This window comes from Narcine bancroftii, chromosome 4, assembly GCF_036971445.1.
Source record: "Narcine bancroftii isolate sNarBan1 chromosome 4, sNarBan1.hap1, whole genome shotgun sequence".
NCBI classification, from domain to species: domain Eukaryota; kingdom Metazoa; phylum Chordata; class Chondrichthyes; order Torpediniformes; family Narcinidae; genus Narcine; species Narcine bancroftii.
The window spans coordinates 26825541-26852133 of NC_091472.1; the positions used below are offsets into that span (position 1 = coordinate 26825541).

The window sequence follows — 26593 nt, forward strand, 5'->3', positions numbered from 1 at the left end:
TGTTAAGATCTTCACAGTTTTGTAGGTTTCACTGGCAGTGACAAGCATGTAGTAAGAAAAAACCCACCAGATTATTGCCAGACGTGCATTTAATTCTAAAGCTAGTTCGAAATCCTATGCCAAATGAGAGTCTCAGAGTACTTCCTGTATTCTGAAGAACCATGGGTGCAAGAAGCATTGTCGGACAGAGGAACAAAGGATCAGGATTTGGATATAGGGCAACATTGCAGTCCATTCACTGGGCTAAGTGCTTTGCAGACAGCAGGCTTCAAGAGGAAGAATGCAGGTTGACGACTGGACAATTGTCACATGAAAAAAAAAAGAGCAGACTAGTAGGTCACGAGACCATCATCTTGCTCTCCTTCTGAGCACTTAGTTCTGAATATTGATGAAAAAATAGACTTATTTGGGCCACTCATAACCACTGTACCATGGTCAAATCAACTGCACAATGGAAGGGGAAAGGTCAAGAGAGCATAGGTTATTGGGGATTCTATTGTCGTGGAAGCAGACAGATGGAAATTAAATTCAATATTGCCTCCCTGGGGCCAGGTTCAAGGATATCTCTGACAGGGTGAACAACTTTCTGGAGGTAGGGACGTAAGGGAAGGGTAGAGAGGATGAACAGCTGGAGATTATGGCCCACATTGGTATCTACAACCAAGGTAGGAAATGAACCTGCAGGCAGAGTACATAGAACTTGAAGGTTCTATGCCTTCAGTTGCATATAAGAGAGAGCAAATATGGATGGGAGATTTACTTCCAAATCAGCCAGGTGTTTCTCAATGAAATTTCACAATCCTATAACAGAAATAAAGGTGGAACTATATCTATTTAAAGTAACAAGCTGCTGTAGTGGGATTCAAACAGTCCAGACATCTGAATACTATTTCCATTAATATAGCCGACTGCATCTCTCTACCCAGCTGCCTGACAAAATCCTATTAATATAAACGAGATGGAAGAAAATGAATGATAATCTGTATGATTTCATTTCTGGCATCCAAGAATAAATATTTTTTAAAAATCAGAACACTACCTGTGATAATGGAATGGATCAAATTGGGAAGAAGATGACGGAGCAGGGGAGAAACTTTGTACCGAGCATCAATCTCTTGAAGATTTGTGACAAGGTCAGGAATGTTACAGAGATTATTAAAAGTCCTGCAAAAGAGATCATAAATGATGAGCTAATGGAGCATCCTTCTAAACAACCCTTACTTCAATGAAAAGTTAAGAAAAATTATGGTTGTTGGAGATGTGGACCAAACAGAAAGTGAAACATGCAAGCAACCATCTAAAACCACTTCATCACATTTTACAAATAGAGTTCAGTCAGCCAAGTTTAATACAGAATTTTTTTTTATATTCTTTCTTTGGCTTGGCTTCGCGGACGAAGATTTATGGAGGGGGTAAAAGTCCACGTCAGCTGCAGGCTCGTTTGTGGCTGACAAGTCCGATGCGGGACAGGCAGACATGGTTTATATTAGGAATAAGACAAATAATGAATTATCTGGGATAGAATTTAATTAGAGAAAAGCGTGCAATGACTCTTTAACAAAATGCATTAACAGTAACCAACTTAGTGAGAAATGTAAAATTATGAATTGTTATTTTTCCTCAGTAAGATGTCAATGCATGCTCAAACTGATTAATAAACAATGTCATTTGCATATCTTTCAATTTAAAAGATGTTTTTTAAAATGGGTAAGTTCTTAAAATGGGCAAGTTCTTAATAATCTCTCAAAAATTTCTGCAAGAAATTTGACATTTGTCACTTGAATAAGTACGTCAAGATAACAATATCAAATCATACAAGTTACTCGCCTAAAATCTTACTGTAACAGAAAATTGCTACACATTTCATGTTAAAATGAAAGCATTGAAACACTTACTTTTGACTAATATTTTCACTCTTCTGATTCTGCAGTAAAATAATCAAGCAACTCAGCCCTTCTCTTATCAGAACTGGGTGCTTCACCAGCGATTTGCTGATTTGCTGGGTCAGAGTATTAACCAGAGAAGACTCCAGGACAACTTTCACAGCAAGTTGAGAAATGATCATGCATGTAGCAGCTCTGTAATCTGCCAATGAAGATTTCAGCCCCTACAAAATCAAGAGACAAGCACAATGCATTCCAGATACCTCAAGATACTGACAACAAGCAAAGCTGAACTTAAGGGCAAGCACAGGGAGCCAAAGGTAACGACAGATTAACTGGGCATACAATTAGACATAACGAGGAACTGTTGTTATATACATGATTCCAATGGTTTCTGAGTATATTAGGGAGCTTTCACCTGATTAAAAGTGTGATAGCACAGACCTATCACCAATGTATATAGTTACAGTATCTAGAGCGCTTACAGCGATTGGCTGAGAGCTAAGCCACACCTATTGTCTGGGCCTTAAAGGGTTGTGTCCCTAGCCAGGTGGGATCATTCCGGACTGGTCGGCCACCTGTGAAGAGCTCCTGTCTTTTGCTAATAAAAGCCTTGGTTTGGCTCAACAAGTCTTTGGTTCTTTCGACGAGCTCTACAAAAAGTTCTTAAATATCCCATCTATACTTTGCTGAATTAATGCTCAGCTCACTTTGTGAGCTTTTCTGCAATGCAAAGGAGGGAGCTAGGTCAACTGGTGGGTAATATAAAAAAAAATCAGATGGACCTCAGTGTTTTCTCATGTATTAATTGCAACACACAAAATAAATTACCTTCTGTATATATGGAAGCAATTTAGCGACGATGGTGTCAGTTACTTCATCTACAGCACTTAATGCTCCAACGATGGTAGACGCATAAAAGGAAAACAGAACTCTCAAATGTGCTGTACTCTTGGGATAATCAGCAAATGCCTGGGGGGGGGGGGGGTGTTGGGAGGAGGAGTAGGGCGGTGGTGGAAAGGAGAAAAACACTGGAACAACATGAAATTAAATTTTTTGACCATTCAAAATGTCACAATTTTTCTCCTGGTGGCTTTTGTCTGCTCTTAAATGTTGGCCATTTTTCACATAGGATGCCAGACAGTGAATAATTACACTCTTCAGAAGAACAGACAAGAACCAAGTCCTTCAACCCAGATCCTCTGCATCGAACATAGTGCACAAATTAAATCTCTTCTGTCTTCACATCCCATGTTCCATCATTCCCTGCAGATTCATGTGTTTATCAAGAAACCCCGTAAATGCTGCTAATATGACTGCTTATATCATAACCCCTGGCAGCCCATTCCAGACACCCGCTGTTCACCGTGTAAAAATCCTGTCCCGAACATCTCCTTGCAATTTTCACCACCACGCTGGAAATGAGCTCCCTCTATTATTCAACATTTTTACCCTGGCTGCCTAATCCTTCTTGCCTCTCAGTTTTAGAAACTTTTATCAGCTCTCCCCTCAGCCTCCACGGAAAAGAACCCAAGTCTGTCCAACTTTCAGTTGCAAACCACTCATAGGTTTTAGCAATTATTTTTCATCTGATCGTTCTTCTACAATCACAGAATACATTTGTGTGAAGAAAAAAATATTCAAATTAAATTACAGGGGAAGCAAAGTTTTAAATCTGAATTTGTTTTGAACATACAAACCTTAACCGCCTTTGTTACCAGACTACAAATAAAATCCATGAAGTCCAAATCTTTGTAACAATGTGTGATTAAAGTGCTTCTTGCCAATGGGATACCAGGTGTCTGTGAAACAATGAAAAGTGCTACATTTTATTTGATGGATGGTTTTCAATAGTTGCTGGTATATCAATAGAATAGAATAAAAAGGCACACTTGGTTGGCATTTAAATTAGAGAAGAGGTGCACCTAACTGCCATGATCAGCCATGATCTCATTGAATGGCGGACCAGGCTCGAAGGGCCGAATGACCTACTCCTGCTCCTATCTTCTATGTTTCTTTCATTACAAATGAAAATCAAAGAACTGCAGGATATAGGATATAGAAACAGATATTGCCAGAAATGCTCAAGTCCTGACAAGGTTAAATTTCTCTTTTTATTGCCTGGTGAATGGTTCCAGCAGTTTCTGTTTATATTTCAAGTAAATAGCTGTATACCCTCAAGAACAATCTCTATCCCCTCCCCACCATATTTAAATCAAAATCAACTGGCTCATTTGTCTTTTATCCATCTTCAAGAAATAATGACCAAGTTTAGCTGATATGGTATATATGGTAGGTACCTATGGCAGTATTTAATGGATGCAAGTTTGAAGGGATCCTCAGTGACAATTTCAGTACGTCCTTCTCCAGAAAACACACAGTAAGTCAATAATTCATTATAAAAATGACTGAATTAACCAGAGACATATCAATAAAATATCAATTATCATTTGAGTTTTAAACAGATATTAGTCAATTTTCAAATTGCATTGTGGAAACTATCTATTTTCTTTGGCTTGGCTTCGCGGACAAAGATTTATGGAGGGGTATGTCCACGTCTGCTGCAGGCTCATTGCTGACTGACAAGTCTGATGTGGGACAGGCAGGCACGGTTGCAGCGGTTGCAAGGGAAAATTGGTTGGTTGGAGTTGGGTATTGGGTTTTTCCTCCTTTGTCTTTTGTCAGTGAGGTGGGCTCTGCGGTCTTCTTCAAAGGAGGTTGCTGCCCACCGAACTGTGAGGTGCCAAGATGCACGGTTGGAGGCGATATCAGCCCACTGGCAGTGGTCAATGTGGCAGGCACCAAGAGATTTATTTAGGCAGTCCTTGTACCTTTTCTTTGGTGCACCTCTGTCACGGTGGCCAGTGGAGAGCTCGCCATATAACACGATCTTGGGAAGGCGATGGTCCTCCATTCTGGAGACGTGACCTTCCCAGTTCAGCTGGGTCTTCAGCAGCATGGATTCGATGCTTGCGGACTCTGCCAGCTCGAGTATTTTGATGTTGGTGATGAAGTCAGTCCAATGAATGTTGAGGATGGAGCGAAGACAGCACTGATGGAAGCGTTCTAGGAGCCGTAGGTGATGCCGGTAGAAGATCCATGATTCGGAGCCGAACAAGAGCGTGGGTATGACAATGGCTCTGTACACGCTGATCTTTGTGTGTTTCTTCAGGTGGTTGTTTTTCCAGACTCTTTTGTGTAGTCTTTCAAAGGTGCTATTTACCTTGGCGAGTCTGTTGTCTATCTCTTTGTCGATCCTTGCATCAGATGAAATGGTACAGCCGAGATAGGTAAACTGGTTGACCGTTTTGAGTTCAGTGTGCCCGATGGAGATGTGGGGGGGCTGGTAGTCATGGTGGGAAGCTGGCTGATGGAGGACCTCAGTTTTCTTCAGGCTGACTTCCAGGCCAAACATTTTGGCAGTTTCCGCAAAACAGGACGTCATGCGCTGGAGAGCTGGCTCTGAACGGGCAACTAAAGCGGCATTGTCTGCAAAGAGTAGTTCATGGACAAGTTGCTCTTGTGTTTTGGTGTGAGCTTGCAGGCGCCTCAGATTGAAGAGACTGCCATCCGTGCGGTACCGGATGTAAACACTGTCTTCATTGTTGAGGTCTTTCATGGCTTGTTTCAGCTGAAGAAGATAGTAAAGAGGGTTGGTGCGAGGACGCAGCCTTGCTTCACCCCATTGTCAATGGAGAAGGGCTCGGAGAGCTCATTGCTGTATCTGACCCGACCTTGTTGGTTTTCGTGCAGTTGGATAACCATATTGAGGAATTTGGGGGGCATCCGAGGCGCTCTAGTATTTGCCAAAGCCCTTTCCTGCTCACGGTGTCGAAGGTGATGTGGGGTCAACAAAGGTGATGTAGAGTCCTTTGTTTTGTTCTCTGCACTTTTCTTCGAGCTGTCTGAGGGCAAAAACCATGTCAGTAGTTCCTCTGATTACGCGAAAGCCACACTGTGATTCTGGGAGGACATTTTCGGCGACACTAGGTATTAGTCTATTAAGGAGAATCCTAGCGAAGATTTTGCCTGCAATGGAGAGCAGCGTGATTCCCCTGTAGTTTGAGCAGTCTGATTTCTCGCCTTTGTTTTTGTACAGGGTGATGATGATGGCATCATGAAGGTCCTGAGGCAGCTTTCCTTGGTCCCAGCAGTGCATGAAAAATTCATGCAGTTTGGTATGCAGAGCTTTACCGCCAACCTTCCAGACCTCTGGGGAGGATTCCATCCATACCTGCTGCTTTGCCACTTTTCAGTTGTTCAATTGCCTTATATGTCTCTTCCCGGGTAAGGACCTCATCCAGCTCTAGCCTCAAGGGTTGTTGAGGGAGCTGGAGCAGGGTGGATTCTTGGACTGAGCGGTTGGCACTGAAAAGGGATTGGAAGTGTTCTGACCATTGATTGCGGATGGAGATCTGGTCGCTGAGGAGGACTTCGCCGTCTGAGCTGCGCAGAGGACTTTGGACTTGGGGTGAGGGGCCGTACACAGCCTTTAGTGTCTCATAAAATCCCCCGAAGTCGCCAATGTCGGCGCTAAGCTGGGTTAGTTTGGCGAGGCTAGTCCACCACTCATTTTGGATCTCCCGGAGTTTGCTCTGAAGGTGGCTGCATGCGAGACGGAAGGCTCGTTTTTTCTCTGGCCAGGAAGGCTTTGCAAGGTGAGCCTGGTGGGCAGATCGCTTCTTTGCCAGCAGCTCCTGGATTTCCTGGTTGTTTTCGTCGAACCAGTCCTTGTTTTTCCTGGAAGAGAAGCCCAGTACCTCTTCAGTGGATTGCAGTATGGCCGTTTTCAGCTGATCCCAGAGGGTTTCAGGAGACGTGTCCGTGAGGCAGTTTGCATCCTCGAGCTTTGCTTGGAGGTTTGCCTGGAAGTTTCCTCTCACTGCGTCTGACTGCAAGTTTCCAACATTGAACCTCTTTCTGGGGGCTCCACTGTTCTTGAACTTTGGCTTGAAATGAAGGTTGAGCTTGTAGTGAACAATCCGGTGGTCAGTGGGGCATTCCGTGCTGGGCATGACCCTGGTGTGGAGCACATATAACCATATAACCATTTACGGAGTGGAAACAGGCCATGTTGGCCTTTCAAGTCCGCACCAGTTCACTGATTTTGTGCACCCTCTTCAGGCATTGGTCCCCGTATCTTCTGTTCATCATATATATTTAAAGGGTTGAGAGCAAAAATCAAAAAACAGGACCTTCAAGAGCAGGAGGATGATGTTCTGTTAGAAATTAGGGATGTATAGCCAACATCTCATTTGTCTCTTCCTCGCACCAGAACGTAGTCCAGGAGGTGCCAGTGTTTGGATCGGGGATGCATCCAGGTAGTCTTCAGGCTGTCCCTCTGCTGGAAAAGGGTGTTAGTAATGACAAGCCGCTGTTCTGCGCAGAGCTCCAACAGGAGGCGCCCATTGTCATTGCACTTGCTGACACCATGCTTGCCAAGGATTCCTGGCCAGGTTTCTAAGTCTTTGCCGACGCGAGCGTTGAAGTTGCCAAGGATGACATCCTTGTCGGCTGGAGGGGTGCGTTGGATGAGTTTGCGCAGATCAGTGTAGAACTTGTCCTTTTCTGTTGGTTCCGCCTGGAGGGTTGGAGCATAGACACTGATGAGGGTGATGCGTCGCTTGTTTTGAAGGGGGAGTCGCGTGGACATGATCCGGTCCGAGTGGCCTGTCAGGAGGTTTTCGAGTTTGGAGGCAATGGAATTCTTGACCATGAAGCCAACACCAGATAGGTGTCGTTCAGCCTGAGGCTTGCCAGACCAGTAGAGTGTGAAGCCCGCGCCGTGTTTTTGGAGGCTGCCTACATCTGCAAGTGGACTTCGCTGAGAGCGGCTATGTCGATGTCGAGTCTGAGGAGTTCATGTGTGATGAGGGCAGACCGACGTTCAGGTCGGTGGCTGTCAGCCTTGCCTAGCATGGTTCTGATGTTCCAACATGCTAGCTTGAGTTTGTGTGCATCTTTTGAGGGGGAGGACGTGGACCTGTCCTCGGGCCTGCGCAAAGGAGGTTTTAGGTCGAGTGCAGTGTGCGCTGTACTGGCCCCACCCTTTACACCCATGGTTCGTGTGCCGTGGCCAAGCAAGCTGGGACATGGCAGCGACGTCCTTGGGTCGTAGATTTTATATCGGAGTGACCTTCTCCTATGCAGAACCAGGCTGAAGAGGCCTGCCTCCCCTTTTAGGTCGAACCATTTCTGGAGATCTACGACCGCTATGGAGTGGTGCACCCTGGAATCGTCTGCGTGCGTTTACTCCTGCATTGGCCGAGTAAAGGGGATGCAGCATTGGTTGAGGATCAGAAAGAAAAGTTCTAGTAGAAATTTTTTTAAGACTGGAGAGATCTCTGCAATGGAGTTCACAGTTGTTAGTGTTTAGACTATCTATTAAAATATAAAATATAGTAAAAACCCCTGGTATCCGGCACCTATGAGGACTGGTAGATGCCGGATCAGTTAGTTTTCTGGTTGCTTGAGCCTGTATGTTGAATGATTGGCACTTCCAAACAGTTAGTTCACCAGTGTTAAACTTTTATATTTTTTTAAATCTATTTATTTTCAGAGATTTTTTTTTAAACCGCTTGCTTGGATAACAGGGATTTTACTGTACACAACTAATCTTGGTGCAAATGCAGTGATCTTTATAACACATTTATCAAGTTCAACTTTTTTTAATACAATTTTTAAAATTCCCAACATAAAACTTAAAATGAAATATCTACAAAATTAATCAATTGCACAAGCATTTTACATTAGACCAAAATATTTGTTGACTGAACATTATCCACCTGCAAACATTGTAGCCAGTGCCAACGATAGGTCGGGTCATTCAGTTTAAGAAGCTGAATAGCCCTCACAAACACTTTTGTCTCATGATAGGGAAGAATGCAGCCAATCAAACTATCCTGGTTGTACAGATGGATATGGAACCTAGAAAGATACAAACATAATGTGACAGTAAATAAGCCACTGGAGACTGAAGCTCATATTGTAAAAAGTCTTTCTAAAACATCAGCAATTGTTCTGGAGAATTTGTTTGTCATCTCCCCTGACAGCGAATTCAATTCTTCGTGGTCACACGCACAGTGAAAATATTTGTTTTGCTTGCTATCCAGGCAAGCCAACCGGTCTTTGAGTTCAACAAATGGTGCAAAAACAAAAGTGCAGAGTATAGTGTTGAAAGAGAAAAAGTTCAGTTCAGCATCATTTTACTAATGAGATGTCATTCAATAGTCCTTCAACCTTGTATTACAGTAAGGTTTTATGCTTTTCAAACACAAAGATAACAATTATCCAGTCCAATTTTGGTAGCTATAATTACCCATTTAATTTTGATATTTTGCATGTAAACAACCAACCTTGCACAATTATATATTAACAATGGGAGCATATCATAAACTGACAGAATTTTCAATACCAATGAATAATCTTGGGGGTTCTGAGCACAAAACACTAAACACCCAAAATATACTACTTTTGTTACTGGGTTGACGGATGGCTCCCTGGATATACAATCATCCTCATGCATTTTTTTCCAGAGATTGCCTCTCATTTGAGAGCCAATCTAGCTAGCTCCCCAATCCCATAACTCCTTCAAGCTGTCGCTTCCCTAATAAACACATACAAGAACACAACGTCCTTAATGATTATTTAAAAAGTCTCCAAGGCTTTAAACCAATGATCCTTTTAATCAAGAAGAGTACCAATGAAACGCTTCACTATGCTTTGATAAAACCTGATGATTCATTGTGAACACAGAAATTGCTGAAAACCAACATGCAGGTGAAACAAGGGAGAAGTTAAAAGGTACAATGGCCTTTATTAGAAGAGCATTCAAATACAGGAGTAGAGAATTTTTCCTGTAAGAAAGCCTGCAGATGCTGTGATTGTAGTTTATGTAAAAATGCTGGAGAAACTCATCTAGTCACACAGTGTTCTTTACGCAGTAAAGACACAAAACCAACGTTTCGGGCCTGATCCCTTCATCAAGGTATGAGCAAAAAGCACGCAGGCACCTGAATAAAATGTTGGGGGGAGGTGGAGGGGTGGAGCATAGTATTATAGATGGATATGGCTGGGAGGGCACAAGAGCAAAAAGCTGAAAAGTGATGGGGGGGGGGGGGGGGTGAGGGGATAGCTCTCTGAATGGAGGGAAGGGTGTAGATAGCTAGAGGAAAGAGACAGAGGGATGAGGAAGAGAGGGAGACAGGGGAGGGGATAAATCCATGTTAATGCCATCCAGTTGGAGAGTACCAAGATGGAATACAGGATAAGGTTCCATTATGGTCATGTAATACTACATATAGAATGTAACATACAGGAAATTTTTTAACTTTTATCTACCATAAGGCAGACAGAGAGTCACCACTTTGTCCAGTGCCCCTTAGGTATTGCTCCTCCATTTTGTGGGTAGCCTTGGTTTTGTAGTGCATGAAGACATGAACAAACATGTTGACGTGTGTGTGGTTCATTGTGTATAGCTATGGTCTCCTTACCTAAAAAGTGGATATAGGTAACCTAGGGGGATTGCACCACACATTTCTGGAATGATTCCAGAGTTGGGAAGTTTGCTGTAGAGAGAGACTGGGTAGGCTGGGCTTACATTCTTCAGAGTTTAGATAATAGGGGAACTTACTTAATTGTTTTAAAGTCCTACAAAGATTGATCGGTTGGCTATTGGGAACAGGTTTTCCCTGTGTGATGAGACAAGGAATTGCAGTTTCAGAATAAAGGGAAAGCAATTCAGGATGAAAATGTGGAAAAAGTTAATGGAAAAAGATAAATCTTTGGAATTCTATATCCCAGAGAGCTATGGAATCTCAGTCACTGAGGTTATTCAAAATAGATCTCCAGCTACAAAAGGAATCAATAGATTAGGTCCTGCACAGTGGAATAATAGAGAAGAGCTGCTGTCTCACCCACTCCAGCGCTTCTTGGGTGATATCTGTGTGGATTTTGCACATTCTTCGTGACCATAGGTATGCAAATTATGATGGGTATAGTTAGAATAAATGCAAGCATGGTTTTTCCTCTGAGGTTAGGGGAGATACTAAAGGACATGGGTTAAGGGTGAAAGGGGAAAAGTTATATGGGGACATTAGGGAGAACATTAGAGAGTGGAGGGAACATGGAACAAGCTGCCATTTGAATTGGTAAATACAGGCTCAATTTTGACATTCAAGAAAAATATGGACAGGTACATGAACAAGAGGGGTAATGGGGGATATGGTCCAGTTGCAGTTCACTAGGACTAGGCAGAAAAATAGCTCGACACCTACTAGAAGGGTCAAAGTGCTGGTTCGATATAGGTTTCCTTTTTGTGCTCCAGTTTCCAAGACTGAGAGGTTAATTGGCAACAAGCTTGCCAAAATCTGGGGAGGCTAAGGTGATAAAGAACAGTATTCTTTAGGCAAGATTAAATGGATCATTAATATGCAGAAGAATGGTGGGCTGAAGAATTTGTTTCTGTGCTATATGATTCTATATGGGAACACTGCAGCAAAACATTGCTGAGGTGAAAAACTGACCATCATCTTGCTAAACAGGAAAGACATCAAGGGCCAAAAAGCATATTCCTATTCTCCATTTCTTAAAATAAAAAAAACTCGCCCTTTTCACACTGACACCTTATCCTAGCAATTAACAGCCAATATACCAATTAAAAGGCCAGTGTGCACAATATATTAAAATTGCCATGCAGGCGTCAAATGGAGTCATCTGACGGCTGCGTGTTGATTAACCCAGCGTGAAAAGGACAAACTATCCAGGGACAAAATAGTGACGCATTGATGATGTTTTTATGGGAGAGCAAGAACATGAAGGAAACAAAAGATTAAAAAGGTATAAACTTTGTATTCAATTCACCAAATCCTGATCAATGTATTTTGATCTTGTATTCAAACAAAATTAATCATAACATAATTAAGCATTATGTACAGAACAGTATGAGCCCTTTAGCCCCTGTTGTTGTGCCGTCCTTTATAAAACCATAGGAAGGTAGTAGCCGCAATAAAGTACAAAGGCGCACAATATATTAAAATTGTGGGAAAGTGGTAGCAGGAATAAAACACAAACACAAAATTTATATAGACCATGGGAAAGTTGCAGTGGGGATGAAATACATGCACACACAGGCAACAAAGAGGGAGGGAGGGAAAGTAGAGAAAGAGAGAGTGATGGCGGACCTGCTCCCCTAGAATTCCATGCACTCATGGAGGGGTTTTTCTGCCTCATGGAATTCTGGGAGGGCAGGTCCACCATCACTCGATGCGTCACTCAGACATCACTGGTGGAGGGTAGGTGCCCTTCTCCCAGAGGATGCTGAGTGGTGAATGTGAGAGGACACAGAACCAGTTGAGAGCTGTCCAGTGTGAAGGGTAAAAATGGTTTACTTAAGCCTGTTCTTTGAACAACCAATTTACAGATTAACCAATGTGAAAAAGGCTACTGTGATCAATAAGATTTGATTGCAATCACCATGAGGTGAAGATGGTCAAATGTCACTTCATTTAATAATAAACATGCAAAATCTTAGTCAATTTGTCCACTAAAAAATGATTTTCTACAAGATAAATCAGAACTTTGCCTATTAAGTTACCTGTGAATTAGCCACTCAAGGCACTTCTGGGCAGGCTTTAGCATGAAGAATGGAGACAAACGTGTTAGAAAAAAGACTATATTCTCATTGAGCCTGGCGTTCACTTCTTTAGTCTGAACACTACGCTCCAGCCCTTGGGCAGCTTCGCTGAAGAGAGTGGACTGGAATTCTTCAAAAGATGGATCAATTCCCACCAGTTCCTCCAGTCCAGTGCTTCCTGCATTTATAGAAAAGATTCACAGAATGTACAGGAGCATATTATGACAAAGCTTTCTCCTTCTTCCAAATCAATTCAAAGTGCTTTACACTTGTGCGCTATTTTTCCCCCTTTGACAAAATAGTTTCGGGAAACCATTTAAATAACTGAAGGAAACAAGGCCAATTATTAAACTCAATGGCATTAAGGAAACTAAGTCAAAGATATGGCCATTGACACAGGATGCTTTAGCTTATTTTCATTTCTCAAGTCTTTTACCACAGGCTTCATAAAATCTATTTTTCAATTTTCTCAGGGGCAGGGGAATTTGGGGGGGGTGGGGGAGGAGGAGTGGGGGAGAGACAATAGCAACTTAAATAAATGCACTCAATAACGAGAATCAAGAGAAGTAGAGCAAAAAACTAGGAGACAGTTTACTATTTGAATTTTAATACATGATAAATAATTTACCTTCAATCTTGAACTATTATTCTGAGATCACTCTCAACATAAACAGAATTAAGTATCCTTTTGTGCACAATATTTGTATATGAGCATGCTTTGGTAAAACATTTTCTCCATAATTTCATCCCTAATCCAACAGGAAGGTCTTTAATAATGCTGATGGCTTCAAGAAAGAAGATGTAGGAAAGTGCAATGCAGAAAGCACCAAAAGGTATACATTTTGTAGAGACAGTTGAATGTGTTTTCGCACCAAGAAAAAAGAAATTTTGCAGCAAGCACCTCAAAGTGGCAGCATCTATGCCTCCAGCTAATGATGTCATGCAGCTGGCATGTTATTAATACTGAATAAAAATAAATTCATGTTTGGTAGGAGAGTACTATTTTATGCAGACACACAAGAGACTGCAGATGCTTGAATCTGGAGCAAAAAGCAATCTGCTGGAGGAATTCAGTAGGTCGAGCAGCATCAGCAGGGAAAAGCAATGGTCAACGTTTTGGGTCAGAATGCATCATCGAAACAATAATGCTCTTTTAAAAATGTTATTTAAATTCAGGTACTTAATTTAATGACATGATCGTTTTAACCCAAATATAAATTTATCATTGCTTGGAAGGAAAGAAGTTATTTCTGTTAGGATTCCAAGGCCTGAAATATTAATTCAGCCTCACATTTGCAGGTTGGAATCCTGGGAGGCAAAAAAAACCATCCCCCTCCCCCCAGGCCCAATGATGTTAATTTAAACCATCAGCAAAAATTAAGAAGGATTATACTAGGGAATTGGATTACTTGGAAAAAGAGATCGAGATTTTGGAAAAGTATTTATAGAGAAATGCTTCTGATGAAAAAAGCAAAAGTTTAATTTTAAAAATTCACCATAATATGATCCAGACTTTTAGAACCAAAAAATTGATTGAGAGAACTAAAGTATTACGAATTGTGAGAAAGAGCACATAAGGTTTTGGCTTGGCAACTAAAGGCAGAACAAACCTCTAGAATAATTAATGTTATTAAAAATAATTCGAAGAAAATTACTTATAAACCTCAAGAAATAAATGATTAATTTAAGGATTTTTATTTTAATTTATACTGATCTCAGTTTAATAAGGATGAGGTTAAAATTGATAGTTTTTTTAAATCTCAAGTTAGTTTGACTACCTTGAATTGTCAAGATCAAAAAGACTGAGATGCTCCATTTATGGTAAGGTTCTTAATTCTTTACAAAGTGGTAAGTCACCAGGGGAGGATGGTTTTCTGCCTGAATTTTACAAGAAATTTAAACATTTATTAATACTTCCTTTTCTGAAGGTGTTGAAATGACCAGTGGAAACCCATTCTCTACCAGAATCTTTTTCAAACGTAATTATAACTGTGATACCCAAGATAGAGATTTGTTAAAAAACGGAATTTTGTAGGCCAATCTTTATTAAATGCTGATTACTAAATTATAGTTAAAGTTTTAGCAATAGAGTGGCTAGGTATCTACCGAATTTAATTCATATGGATCAAACTGGTTTTATTAAAAAAACACCAATCTGCTGATAATATTGCTAGATTGATTAGTTTATTATTTATCTCAAAAGGAAGACGACTCATCAGTGGCAGTAACTTTAGATGTGGAGAAGGCCTTTGATAGATTAGAATGGAATTATCTATTTAAGGTTTTAGAAAAATATGGTTTAAATCTAATATTTATTAATTGGGTTAGAATTTTATATAAAATCCCTCTGCTAAAGTTGTAACTAATGGACAAATTTCTTCTGCTATTCCATTGTCTAGATCATTGTCTAGATGTCCTTTATTTCCAGCTTTGTTTGTTTTAGCAATTGAACCTTTTGCAGAGTTTATAAGACAAGATTTTAAGATTAAGAGTTAAAGGTGAGTCAAGAGGAACATAAGATTATTTTATTTGCTGATGATGTTTTGATTTATATGACAGATCCCAAAAATTCTTTGTGTCAATTATATACAAGACTGGAAGAATATGGTGAAATATCAGGTTATAAGATTAATTGGAACAAAAGTAAAATTATGTCCTTGGTTAAAGGTGATAATACTCAATGTAGAGAATTTGCTTGATTTAAGTGGTCAGAGGATGGAATTAAATATTTGGGGATTAAAGTTGAAAATGATTTAAATAATTTATATAAATTGAGTATTTACCTTTACTTAGTAAAATTACAGATTTAAATAGGTGGTATAACTTTAGTACGTAGAGTGAATTGTATAAAGATGAATACTTTTCCAAGGGTTCAATACTTTTTCATTCAATTCCTTGTTAGATTCTGCAAAAAATGTTTAAAGATGTATATTCGAGTATTAGAAAGTTTTTTTTAATGGAAAGATGGCTAGAGCACGTTTGGAAACATTTAACTGGAAATTTGAATTAGGCTTGCAACTTCCCCATTTTAAAAATTATTATAAGGCAGCTCAAATGAAATTTATTAATGGGATGTTTGATGTAGATTAAACTTCAGCCTGGGTTAAATTGAGTAAAATAGAAGAAAACAGTATGCAGGACTATATTTATAAATGAAATTCAAAATTGTTAATGGGAAGTAGAGATACACCTGTTTTGAAACATTTGTTTGAATTATGGAATAAAATAGATCATGAATAAGTGGAAAAGGTTTGATTTCTTGAAAAATGCCCTTAAATCAAAATACTTCTTCCTTTTTCTATGGATAATCAATTTTTGAGGATTTGGAGTCAAATGGGGATTAAGAAAATAGAAGACTGTTTTGAAGCTGGTAAATGTATTACTTTTCAATGAATGAAGGAAAAATTCAAATTCCCAAATAATACTTTTTTTTAATCATTACCAGGTTAAGGCTTTCTTGGTTGATACGTTAGGTCCTAATTTGATGCTACCTGGACAGAATGAATTAAAATTATTGATATGCAAGGGTGGTATAATGAAGTTTATTTCAGCGATGCATAAATTACTTCAAAAAGCTCCCAAATTAGGGATTCATAGATTAAGATGGGAGGTTGATTTAAATAGACGAATAGATGAAAATGATTGGATGCAATTATGTTCAGAAAATGTGATGAAAATTATTAATGTTCGGTAATTAATTTTTGGATTGATTATATTTAAATCTTCAAAAATTAAAAAAGTTATACCCAACATTATCAGATTATCAGTAGTCAGGAAGTTGGTTCATTTTTGCAATCTACTTGGAAGTGTCCTAGAGTAAAACCTTTTTGGTTAGAGATAAGAAATTTTTTGGAGAAAATATTAGGTGCTAAAGTCCCACAGGACCTGATGTTATTTTTGTTGGATAATATTAGTTAGACCTAAATTAAGGCTAACTATGTATAAAAATTAATTTTTACGACAAGCTTTAGCTGTTTCTAGGAAGTGCATAGCTATTACTTGGAAATCAGACACAGATTTATGGATGGATAGATGGCATGCTGAATTGCGTTCTTGTATTCCACTTGAGAAAATAACTTATAATTTGCATCATAAATATCAATTTTTTAAAAATAAGGAGCCCATATTTACAACACATTGATTTGAAAATGTGAAGGACCCTCTGAAAGCCCATTTTGTTGGTAACCCACAGTTCCATTATTATTTGTATTGAGACTTTACATTTCTTTTTGACATTCTCCTAACTTTTTTCTTTTTCCTTGATATTTTAGGGGAAGGTTGGTGGGTGGGGGGCCTGCTTATACCACCTGTAATTTTTTTAGTTTTATTGAATATATATACATAGATATGGTTTTAAAATTCTTAAATAAAATTTAAAAAAACTATCAGCAACATGATATCTCCTGTCCTCAGTCATGGGAATGGGGTATTTAAGTACTGTTACAAGTTGGCAATGAATGAATGATCAGCTAAATGCTACCAGTCTAATATCATGGGCATTTACATTAAAGATTTCAGGGCAAATGGGTTGCATGATAAACTTAAGGGATTAGAAAAAAAAATGCAGAAACTAATATCTGAGGAGGCTAATATGAGCAATTCTTATTTTGATCTTGGATGGTTGACAAAGGAGAGAAGATTAGGCCACTAAAATGAAAATATGGAAAACTACACCAACACAAAGGGACACAGAAGGTAAAAATGAATTACATCTGTACAGGCTGTTATCCCCCTCAGTCTGTAAGGAGTTTGTATGTTCTCCCCAGTCTACATGGATTAACCACAGGTTAACCACAGGCTCTGGTTTCCTCCCACCCTTCAAAAGATACTGGTGGTTGTAGGTCAGTTGAGTGTAATTGGGCAGCATGGGCTTGTGGGCTAAAAGGGCCTGTTACTGCGCTGTAAAAATTTTAAATAAAAAAATAATGCTGTGAATGCTGGAAAAGCAAAATTCAAACAGAAAAAGTTGGAAATATTCAGGATCTGATTTCAGGTTATCAGGCCTAAAAATAAAAATATTCTGGCTTGAACTAGCAAACAGGAGGAGCACGGAATAACTGAAATCAGGAGTTAGCCATATGATCTTTTACCTCAGCATAATTTTCTTGCATCGACCCTATTTCACTCAACTCTATCTTCAAATCTAACCAGCTCAGTTTTCACTATATAGTAAAATCCCCATTATGATCGAATTCTCACTCGACATGGAGAGTGATGAAATTAAAACCGACACTAAGGTCCTGAATTTAAATAAAGGGAATTATGATGGTATGAGACGGGAGTTGAGTAAGATTGATTGGTTGGTGTTTCTGGGGAAGTTGACTGTGGATAGACAATGAAAAGCATTCACAGATCTAATGGAGAAATTGCAAAAAATCGTTTATACCGGTTTGGCATAAAAATAAACCAAAAAAGGTGACTCAACCGTGGATAACAAGGGAAATTAGAGACAGCATTATGTCCAAAGAGAGAGCATAACAATTGGCCAAAAAAGTACCAAATTCGAAGACTGGGAACAGTTCAAGATGCAGCAAAGGAGGACAAAGGGATTAATCAAGAGGGCAAAAATAAATTATGAAAGTAAGCTCGCGGCAAACATAAAAACCGACTGCAAAAGCTTTTATAAATATGTCAAGAGGAAAAGATTGGTGAAATCCAGAGTAGGTCCTTTGCAGTCAGAATCAGGGGAATATATAATGGGGAATAAGGAAATGGCAGACCAATTAAATTCTTACTTTAGTTCTGTTTTTACAAGAGAGGATACAAATAACCTCCCAAGGATGTTGGGAAACATAGAGACTAATGCAAGGGAGGAACTGAAAGAAATCAGTATCTCTAAGGACATGGTCTTGGGGAAATTGATGGGATTGAAGGCAGATAAATCCCAAGGGCCTGATAATCTACATCCTAGGGTACTTAAGGAAGTGGCCATTCAGATAGCAGATGCTTTAAGAATTATTTTCCAGAACTCGATAGACTCAGGATCAGTACCCATGGATTGGAGGGTAGCTAATGTTACCCCACTATTTAAAAAGTGGGGTAGAGAAAAAGCGGGGAATTATCGGCCAGTGAGCCTTACATCAGTAGTGGGCAAAATGATGAAATCCATTATTAAGGATGTAATAGCGGAGCATATGACTAGCAGAGAAGGGATCAGACGGAGTCAACATGGATTTACAAAAGGTAAATCGTGCTTGACAAATCTATTGGAATTCTTTGAGATGGTGACAGGTAAAATAGATGGGGGAGAGCCAGTGGATGTACCTGGACTTCCAAAAGGCCTTCGATAAGGTCCCGCATAAACGACTGGCTTCCAAAATCAAGGCTCATGGGATTGGGGGAAAAGTATTGATGTGGATTGAGAACTGGCTGGCAGGTAGAAGACAGAGAGTCAGGATAAATGGCTTGTTTTCTGAGTGGCAGGCGGTGACCAGTGGGGTACCACAGGGATCTGTACTGGGACCCCAGCTGTTCACAATTTATATTAATGATCTGGATGAGGGGATTGGATGTAATATCTCCAAATTTGCAGATGACACTAAGCTAGGAGGGGTTGCGTGCACGGAAGAGGGGTTGCGTGCACGGAAGAGGGGTTGCGTGCACGGAAGAGGGGTTGCGTGCACGGAAGAGGGGTTGCGTGCACGGAAGAGGGGTTGCGTGCACGGAAGAGGGGTTGCGTGCACGGAAGAGGGGTTGCGTGCACGGAAGAGGGGTTGCGTGCACGGAAGAGGGGTTGCGTGCACGGAAGAGGGGTTGCGTGCACGGAAGAGGGGTTGCGTGCACGGAAGAGGGGTTGCGTGCACGGAAGAGGGGTTGCGTGCACGGAAGAGGGGTTGCGTGCACGGAAGAGGGGTTGCGTGCACGGAAGAGGGGTTGCGTGCACGGAAGAGGGGTTGCGTGCACGGAAGAGGGGTTGCGTGCACGGAAGAGGGGTTGCGTGCACGGAAGAGGGGTTGCGTGCACGGAAGAGGGGTTGCGTGCACGGAAGAGGGGTTGCGTGCACGGAAGAGGGGTTGCGTGCACGGAAGAGGGGTTGCGTGCACGGAAGAGGGGTTGCGTGCACGGAAGAGGGGTTGCGTGCACGGAAGAGGGGTTGCGTGCACGGAAGAGGGGTTGCGTGCACGGAAGAGGGGTTGCGTGCACGGAAGAGGGGTTGCGTGCACGGAAGAGGGGTTGCGTGCACGGAAGAGGGGTTGCGTGCACGGAAGAGGGGTTGCGTGCACGGAAGAGGGGTTGCGTGCACGGAAGAGGGGTTGCGTGCACGGAAGAGGGGTTGCGTGCACGGAAGAGGGGTTGCGTGCACGGAAGAGGGGTTGCGTGCACGGAAGAGGGGTTGCGTGCACGGAAGAGGGGTTGCGTGCACGGAAGAGGGGTTGCGTGCACGGAAGAGGGGTTGCGTGCACGGAAGAGGGGTTGCGTGCACGGAAGAGGGGTTGCGTGCACGGAAGAGGGGTTGCGTGCACGGAAGAGGGGTTGCGTGCACGGAAGAGGGGTTGCGTGCACGGAAGAGGGGTTGCGTGCACGGAAGAGGGGTTGCGTGCACGGAAGAGGGGTTGCGTGCACGGAAGAGGGGTTGCGTGCACGGAAGAGGGGTTGCGTGCACGGAAGAGGGGTTGCGTGCACGGAAGAGGGGTTGCGTGCACGGAAGAGGGGTTGCGTGCACGGAAGAGGGGTTGCGTGCACGGAAGAGGGGTTGCGTGCACGGAAGAGGGGTTGCGTGCACGGAAGAGGGGTTGCGTGCACGGAAGAGGGGTTGCGTGCACGGAAGAGGGGTTGCGTGCACGGAAGAGGGGTTGCGTGCACGGAAGAGGGGTTGCGTGCACGGAAGAGGGGTTGCGTGCACGGAAGAGGGGTTGCGTGCACGGAAGAGGGGTTGCGTGCACGGAAGAGGGGTTGCGTGCACGGAAGAGGGGTTGCGTGCACGGAAGAGGGGTTGCGTGCACGGAAGAGGGGTTGCGTGCACGGAAGAGGGGTTGCGTGCACGGAAGAGGGGTTGCGTGCACGGAAGAGGGGTTGCGTGCACGGAAGAGGGGTTGCGTGCACGGAAGAGGGGTTGCGTGCACGGAAGAGGGGTTGCGTGCACGGAAGAGGGGTTGCGTGCACGGAAGAGGGGTTGCGTGCACGGAAGAGGGGTTGCGTGCACGGAAGAGGGGTTGCGTGCACGGAAGAGGGGTTGCGTGCACGGAAGAGGGGTTGCGTGCACGGAAGAGGGGTTGCGTGCACGGAAGAGGGGTTGCGTGCACGGAAGAGGGGTTGCGTGCACGGAAGAGGGGTTGCGTGCACGGAAGAGGGGTTGCGTGCACGGAAGAGGGGTTGCGTGCACGGAAGAGGGGTTGCGTGCACGGAAGAGGGGTTGCGTGCACGGAAGAGGGGTTGCGTGCACGGAAGAGGGGTTGCGTGCACGGAAGAGGGGTTGCGTGCACGGAAGAGGGGTTGCGTGCACGGAAGAGGGGTTGCGTGCACGGAAGAGGGGTTGCGTGCACGGAAGAGGGGTTGCGTGCACGGAAGAGGGGTTGCGTGCACGGAAGAGGGGTTGCGTGCACGGAAGAGGGGTTGCGTGCACGGAAGAGGGGTTGCGTGCACGGAAGAGGGGTTGCGTGCACGGAAGAGGGGGTCAGGAAGCTCCAGTGTGATTTGGATAAATTGAAGGACTGGGCAGATACATGGCAAATGCACTACAATGTGGATAAATGTGAGGTTATCCACTTTGGTAATACAAACCGGAGGGCAGATTATTATTTGAATGGCAATAGATTAAGAGATGGGTAAGTGCAGAGAGACCGAGGGGTACTTGTACATCAGTCTCTGAAGATGAGCATACAGGTACAGCAGGCGGTTAAGAAGGCAAATGGTATGTTGGCCTTCATATCAAGAGGGTTTGAGTATAGGAACAAGGATACCTTACTGCAGCTGTACAGGGCCTTGGTGAGACCACACCTGGAGTATTGTGTGCAGTTTTGGTCACCTTATCTAAGGAAGGATGTTCTTGCAATGGAGGGAGTGCAGAGGCGATTCACCAGGCTGATACCTGGAATAGCAGGAATTACTTATGAGGAAAGATTGCACAAATTGGGACTGTACTCGCTGGAGTTTAGAAGATTGAGAGGGGATCTCATAGAGATGTATAAAATTCTGGCAGGACTGGACAGAATGGATGCAGATGGGATGTTTCCAATGATGGGAAAATCTAGAACCCGGGGCCATGGTTTGAGGATAATAGGCAAACCATTTAGGACCGAGATGAGGAGGAATTTCTTTACCCAGAGGGTGGTGAATCTGTGGAATTCATTGCCACACAGGGCAGTAGAGGCAGGTTTATTAAATATATTTAAGAGGGAATTAGATCTATTTCTTCAGTACAAGGGTATTAAAGGTTACGGAGAGAAGGCGGGGACGGGGTACTGAACTTTAAGATCAGCCATGATCTCGTTGAATGGCAGAGCAGGCTTGAATGACCTACTCCTGCTCCTATCTTCTATGTTTTCTATCTGGAATTCAAGCCACTGGCAGCTTCAAGTACTGGCAGCTTCAAATAAAAAAAACCAGAAATAAATAGGTAAAAAATACAAAATTTTGAAAATTGTGCCTCCCCCCGCCCCCAAAACTGGTCAGTTCGCCAATCCATGCAATATGCTATCTCAAGCAACCAGCAAATTCACTTATATAGCATCTACTAATCCCCATAGGTGCCAGATAGCAAGGGTTTTACTTTACTCAGTAAATGAGCTTCCAAAGCCCTTTTGAGAATTCCAAAGATTCACTAATTTCTAGATGGGGACTAGAAATTCAAATATATTTATTTCTGTAATGTATAATTTACTTCAAAGGAAAGACCCTAAAATTGGGATGCATAAATCAAGATTAAGATCGGAAGTAGATTTGAATACACAAATAAATGAGAAATAATGGATGGAATTATGTTTGAATGTATGACTAAAATTGTAAATGTAAGATATAGGTTAGTCCAATATAATTTTATACATTAATTATACTTGACTCGACAAAAATTAAATAGATTAAACTCAGCTATTTCAGATTTATGTTTTAGGTGTAGATGTGAGATTGGAACTTTCTTGCATTCTACTTGGCAATGCCCTCACGTTAGAAATTTTTGGCTGAGGTGGGTAATTTTTTGGAAAGAATTATGAGGTCAAATTCCCACAGGATCAGATGTTATTTTTATTGGGTAGTATTAAGGCTACAAGACCAAAATTAAAATTAAATAAGTATCACATTGAATTTGTGCATATTGCTTCAGCATTTTCTAGGAAATGTATAGCAATATCATGGAAGACAGATATAGATTTAGGTGCAGAAAGGTAGCATACAGAACTTCGTAATTGTATACTGTTAGAGAAGATTACCTATAGTCTGTGAAATAAATTTTATCTGTTTTGGAAAATATGGTGACCCTATTTACAAAATGTGGGTATGTACATTTAAAGCTCTCTGAAGGCCCCACTTCTTGGTAACCTCCAATCTTGGTATTCTCCATTTCATTTCTTTTTATTCTCTTGTAGTGAGCCGAGCAGTCAAGGCCCGGGATGGGCCAAATTGCCATGGTGTACTCACCCGAGAAGATGGCACGAGCCCTCTGGGGCAGAAACACGCACTATCGGGATGGTTCGTGGACATGCCATGATGTTACTTCCGGTTTCAGGCTTCCGATCCGGAAGTGACGCAAAGGAGGGTGGATCGTGTGATTAAAGTAATTCTAATGACAGTTGAGAGTAGTGTGCATTTATTTGGTAGTGCTGCTGTGGCAGAGGCTATATTGGTGACCCCGACAGCTTCCAACGACATTGGAACCTTTTCAACAGCTTGGTAGCCATGCAGGATGCTGCATCAACTTCAGCTGCTTTTAATGCTGTGGCGGTTCATCTCCCACCCTTTTAGGCTCACCAGCCAAGGGCTTGGCTTCAGCAAGCTGAAGCTCAATTTAACCTGAGAGGCATTGTCTCTGATACCAAATTTTGGCATGTGGTTAGTGCCCTGGATTCCACTGCAGCTGCAAAGGTGAGCCAGTATTTTGACAACTTATCAGCAGACCAGAAATATACACGGTTCCATCGATTTTTGCTGGACACACTGGAGCTTAGCAAGCACAAGTGTGGTATTCAGGTCCTGAATATGAAGGGATAGGGTGACAGGAGCCCCTCGGACCTTATGATGGAAATGATTGCATTCACTAATGGCCACACTGATTGTTTCCTATTTGAGACACTGTTTCTGTCTAAACTCCTGGTACGTCTCCTCTGCCATTGCTGGAATGGACTTCAGTGACCATACGCAGACACCCAGAAGGCTGATAGGCTGTACGGCATGCCCCAGCAGAGCGTGGTGCATGCAGCCAATATATTCGTCAGGTGCTGTTCTAGTATCCTGTGTACCTCCAAAACCGTGTGCACCTCCTGTGGCAACAGCAGCACAACCAAAGAGAACTGACCGTCCTGATAAAAAGAAGAAACTGGTGTTTCTATCACCGCCGCTGAGGAAGAAATGTGTGTGCCTCCATGTACTTACCCAGCCAACAGGCCAGAAGACCTGACAGGAAACGACATGGTCATCCGTCGTTAGTGGCCTCAGCGGCTGGCACTTGAACTGGCCTTCTGTACTTGTGCGATTGCCGTAACTGAGAGAATTTCTGATTGACACAGGTACAGAGCTAAGCCTGGTGCCGCCATCGTTCTATGAGAAAATTTACAGGCCCAAAGAGACCCCATTGCAGGCGGCCAATGGAAGTCCATCAGTACTTGCAGCACACGCCAGATTACCATCCGTGTGGAAGGTGCGACTTTCTGTTAGAACTGTGAGATCCTTGGAGTAGACTTCCTCAGAGCACATGAGCTGTTGGTGGATGTGAAATGTGGTCAACTAGTCCATCCCACCACATTTCAGATATATCCCCTGGTGTTCTGGAATCATTCCTTTGCCTCTATTGGAGTGCATGCTCTAGACTCGAATGAATACACTGTACAATTGGCTGAGTTCCCGTCACTTTTTGCCACCAGTTTTCGTGGCACCTCGACAGCCCACGGGGCTGCCTGTTCATGCCAGGGCAAGGAGACTCCCACCTGACAAATATCTTCAGGCTAAAATGGATTTTAAAGATTATGGAAGAAATGGGAATTATTCAAAGCTCAAATAGCCCTTGGGCATCGCCCTTTGCATATGGTCCCGAAGCAATTGGGTGGTTGGCATCCATGTGGTGATTATCGCCACTTGAATGTTACTGTTTCAGGCAGATACCCTGTCTCACACATACAGGACTTTGCTGCTCGCTTTCATGGCTGCCAGGTCTTTTCCAAGGTGGATCTGGTGAAATGATATCACCAGATTCCAGTACACCCAGCAGACATTCCAAAAGTGGCTATAATCACACCATTGGCCCATTTGAGTTTCTGCTCATGCCATTTGGCCTCAAGAACATAGACAAAACTTTTCAATAGCTGATGGATGTTGTTGGCAAAGACCTGGACTTTGTGTTTATCTACCTCGACGATATTCTCATTGCCAGCTCACATGTTCAGTCGCACAAACTCCATTTGTCACATCTGTTTTGGTGTTTGGAGGAATATGGCCTCATGGCGAACCCTGCTGAGTGTCAATCCAGCCTCAACGCCATTGATTTCCTGGGACATCATCTAACACCTGAGGGGGGCGAAGCTCCTTCCGCAGAAGATTGACGCCATCCAGCGCTTCCCCAGACCCGAGAAGATGGTATGGGCCCTCCGAAATCTGGGGGAAGAAACACGCGATGTGGGGATGTTTCATGGACGCACCGTGACGTCACTTCCAGTTTCGGGCTTCTAAACCAGAAGTGACATTATAGAGGGTGGATTGCGTGATTAAAGTAATTCTACTGACAGCTGTGAGTAGTGTGCATTTATTTGGTAGTGCTGCTGTGGCAGACACTACATTCTTTCCAATTCTTTTCTCCATTTCTTTTTACTTTCATAAGGGTTTGATAGGGGGAGGGGAGGAAGGTGAGAGGGGGTGGAGGGGTTAGGTAGGGGGGGTGGGTTTCTTTTTTCATATACCATGTAATTTTTATTTTATACCATTTTCAAACTTGCATAATACAATTAAAATGTATTATTTTGTAAAATATGTAAAATATTTTAAAATGAATAAAATATTTTTAAAAAGTAATTTAAAAAAAATCAATAATAATGTGGAATCACTGGTGACTCCTGGAAAACAGGCAAAGAATCATCGGAAAATTAAAAACTTACTAAAAGAGAATTTTTAGGTATTATTCAATAAGATTAAACAATCCTTATCAGGTTGGTCTCCCTGATCTATTACAAGTATTAATTCGATAGAAATTAAAATGAATATTTTACCTAAATTTTCTTGAATCATTTTCAAACATTACCAATTTTTAATCCCCAAATTTTCTTTCAGCTCACTTAAAGCCATCTTCAAAGATTAAACTAAATGGAGGATTATCCATTTTGGATTATACATTGTGTGATTAATATACGTAATTTACTTTTAATTATTACATTTGGATAAATCAGTGAATCGCCCCCTGCTGGGTAGAAATGGAATTGCCGTTTACCAAATCAACAAATAATCTGTTGATGAAAAATAGATTGAGAATTTGGGTTCAGTTAAGGAAATTCTTTGAAATTAATGGTTTTTTCACTGGCTTGTCCAGTTATAGACAACCATCTTTTTCAAATGTCTTTGTTGGATGCAGGCTTCAAGGATTGGCATAGAAAAGGTATTAAAAGTTTCAAGGATCTTTTCATTCGAAATAATTTTGCCACTTTCGAACAATTATCAGCCAAAATTTAATCTTTACAATAGGAATTTTTTCAGATATTCACAACTTAGGCATTTTGTTTAGTCCAAGATGAGAAATGTAACATTTTTGAAGCTTCCTGATTCATACGTTTTGCCCAAATTTGGAGAGATTCTGGAAAGAGATTTTTCAAACTCTATCAACAATTTTCAAGATTAATTTGGAACTCTGCCTGTTAATAGCGGTTTTTTTCTCTCTCGTGACTCAGATAAACCTTTGGCATCTCAGGAAAAAGACTGAGCTTTTACGACATTGATCGTCAGGCGA

At 42.1% G+C, this 26593-nt stretch overlaps 1 protein-coding gene across 4 annotated transcripts in view; it reads right to left on the reverse strand.

Annotated features, from left to right (window-relative positions):
• Nucleotides 1-26593, reverse strand: part of heatr1 (HEAT repeat containing 1) — a 112816-nt gene that overhangs the window by 77113 nt on the left and 9110 nt on the right. For 3 of the 4 annotated variants that reach the window (XM_069930991.1, XM_069930989.1, XM_069930988.1), the window contains exons 3-8: nt 12478-12694; nt 8669-8810; nt 3584-3685; nt 2715-2855; nt 1896-2107; nt 1040-1164 (exon numbers count right to left, since the gene is read on the reverse strand). In XM_069930991.1, the coding sequence (XP_069787092.1) occupies nt 1040-1164; nt 1896-2107; nt 2715-2855; nt 3584-3685; nt 8669-8810; nt 12478-12694 (939 nt within the window). The remainder of the gene's footprint in view (nt 1-1039; nt 1165-1895; nt 2108-2714; nt 2856-3583; nt 3686-8668; nt 8811-12477; nt 12695-26593) is intronic. The other variant, XM_069930992.1, reaches the window with a different exon arrangement.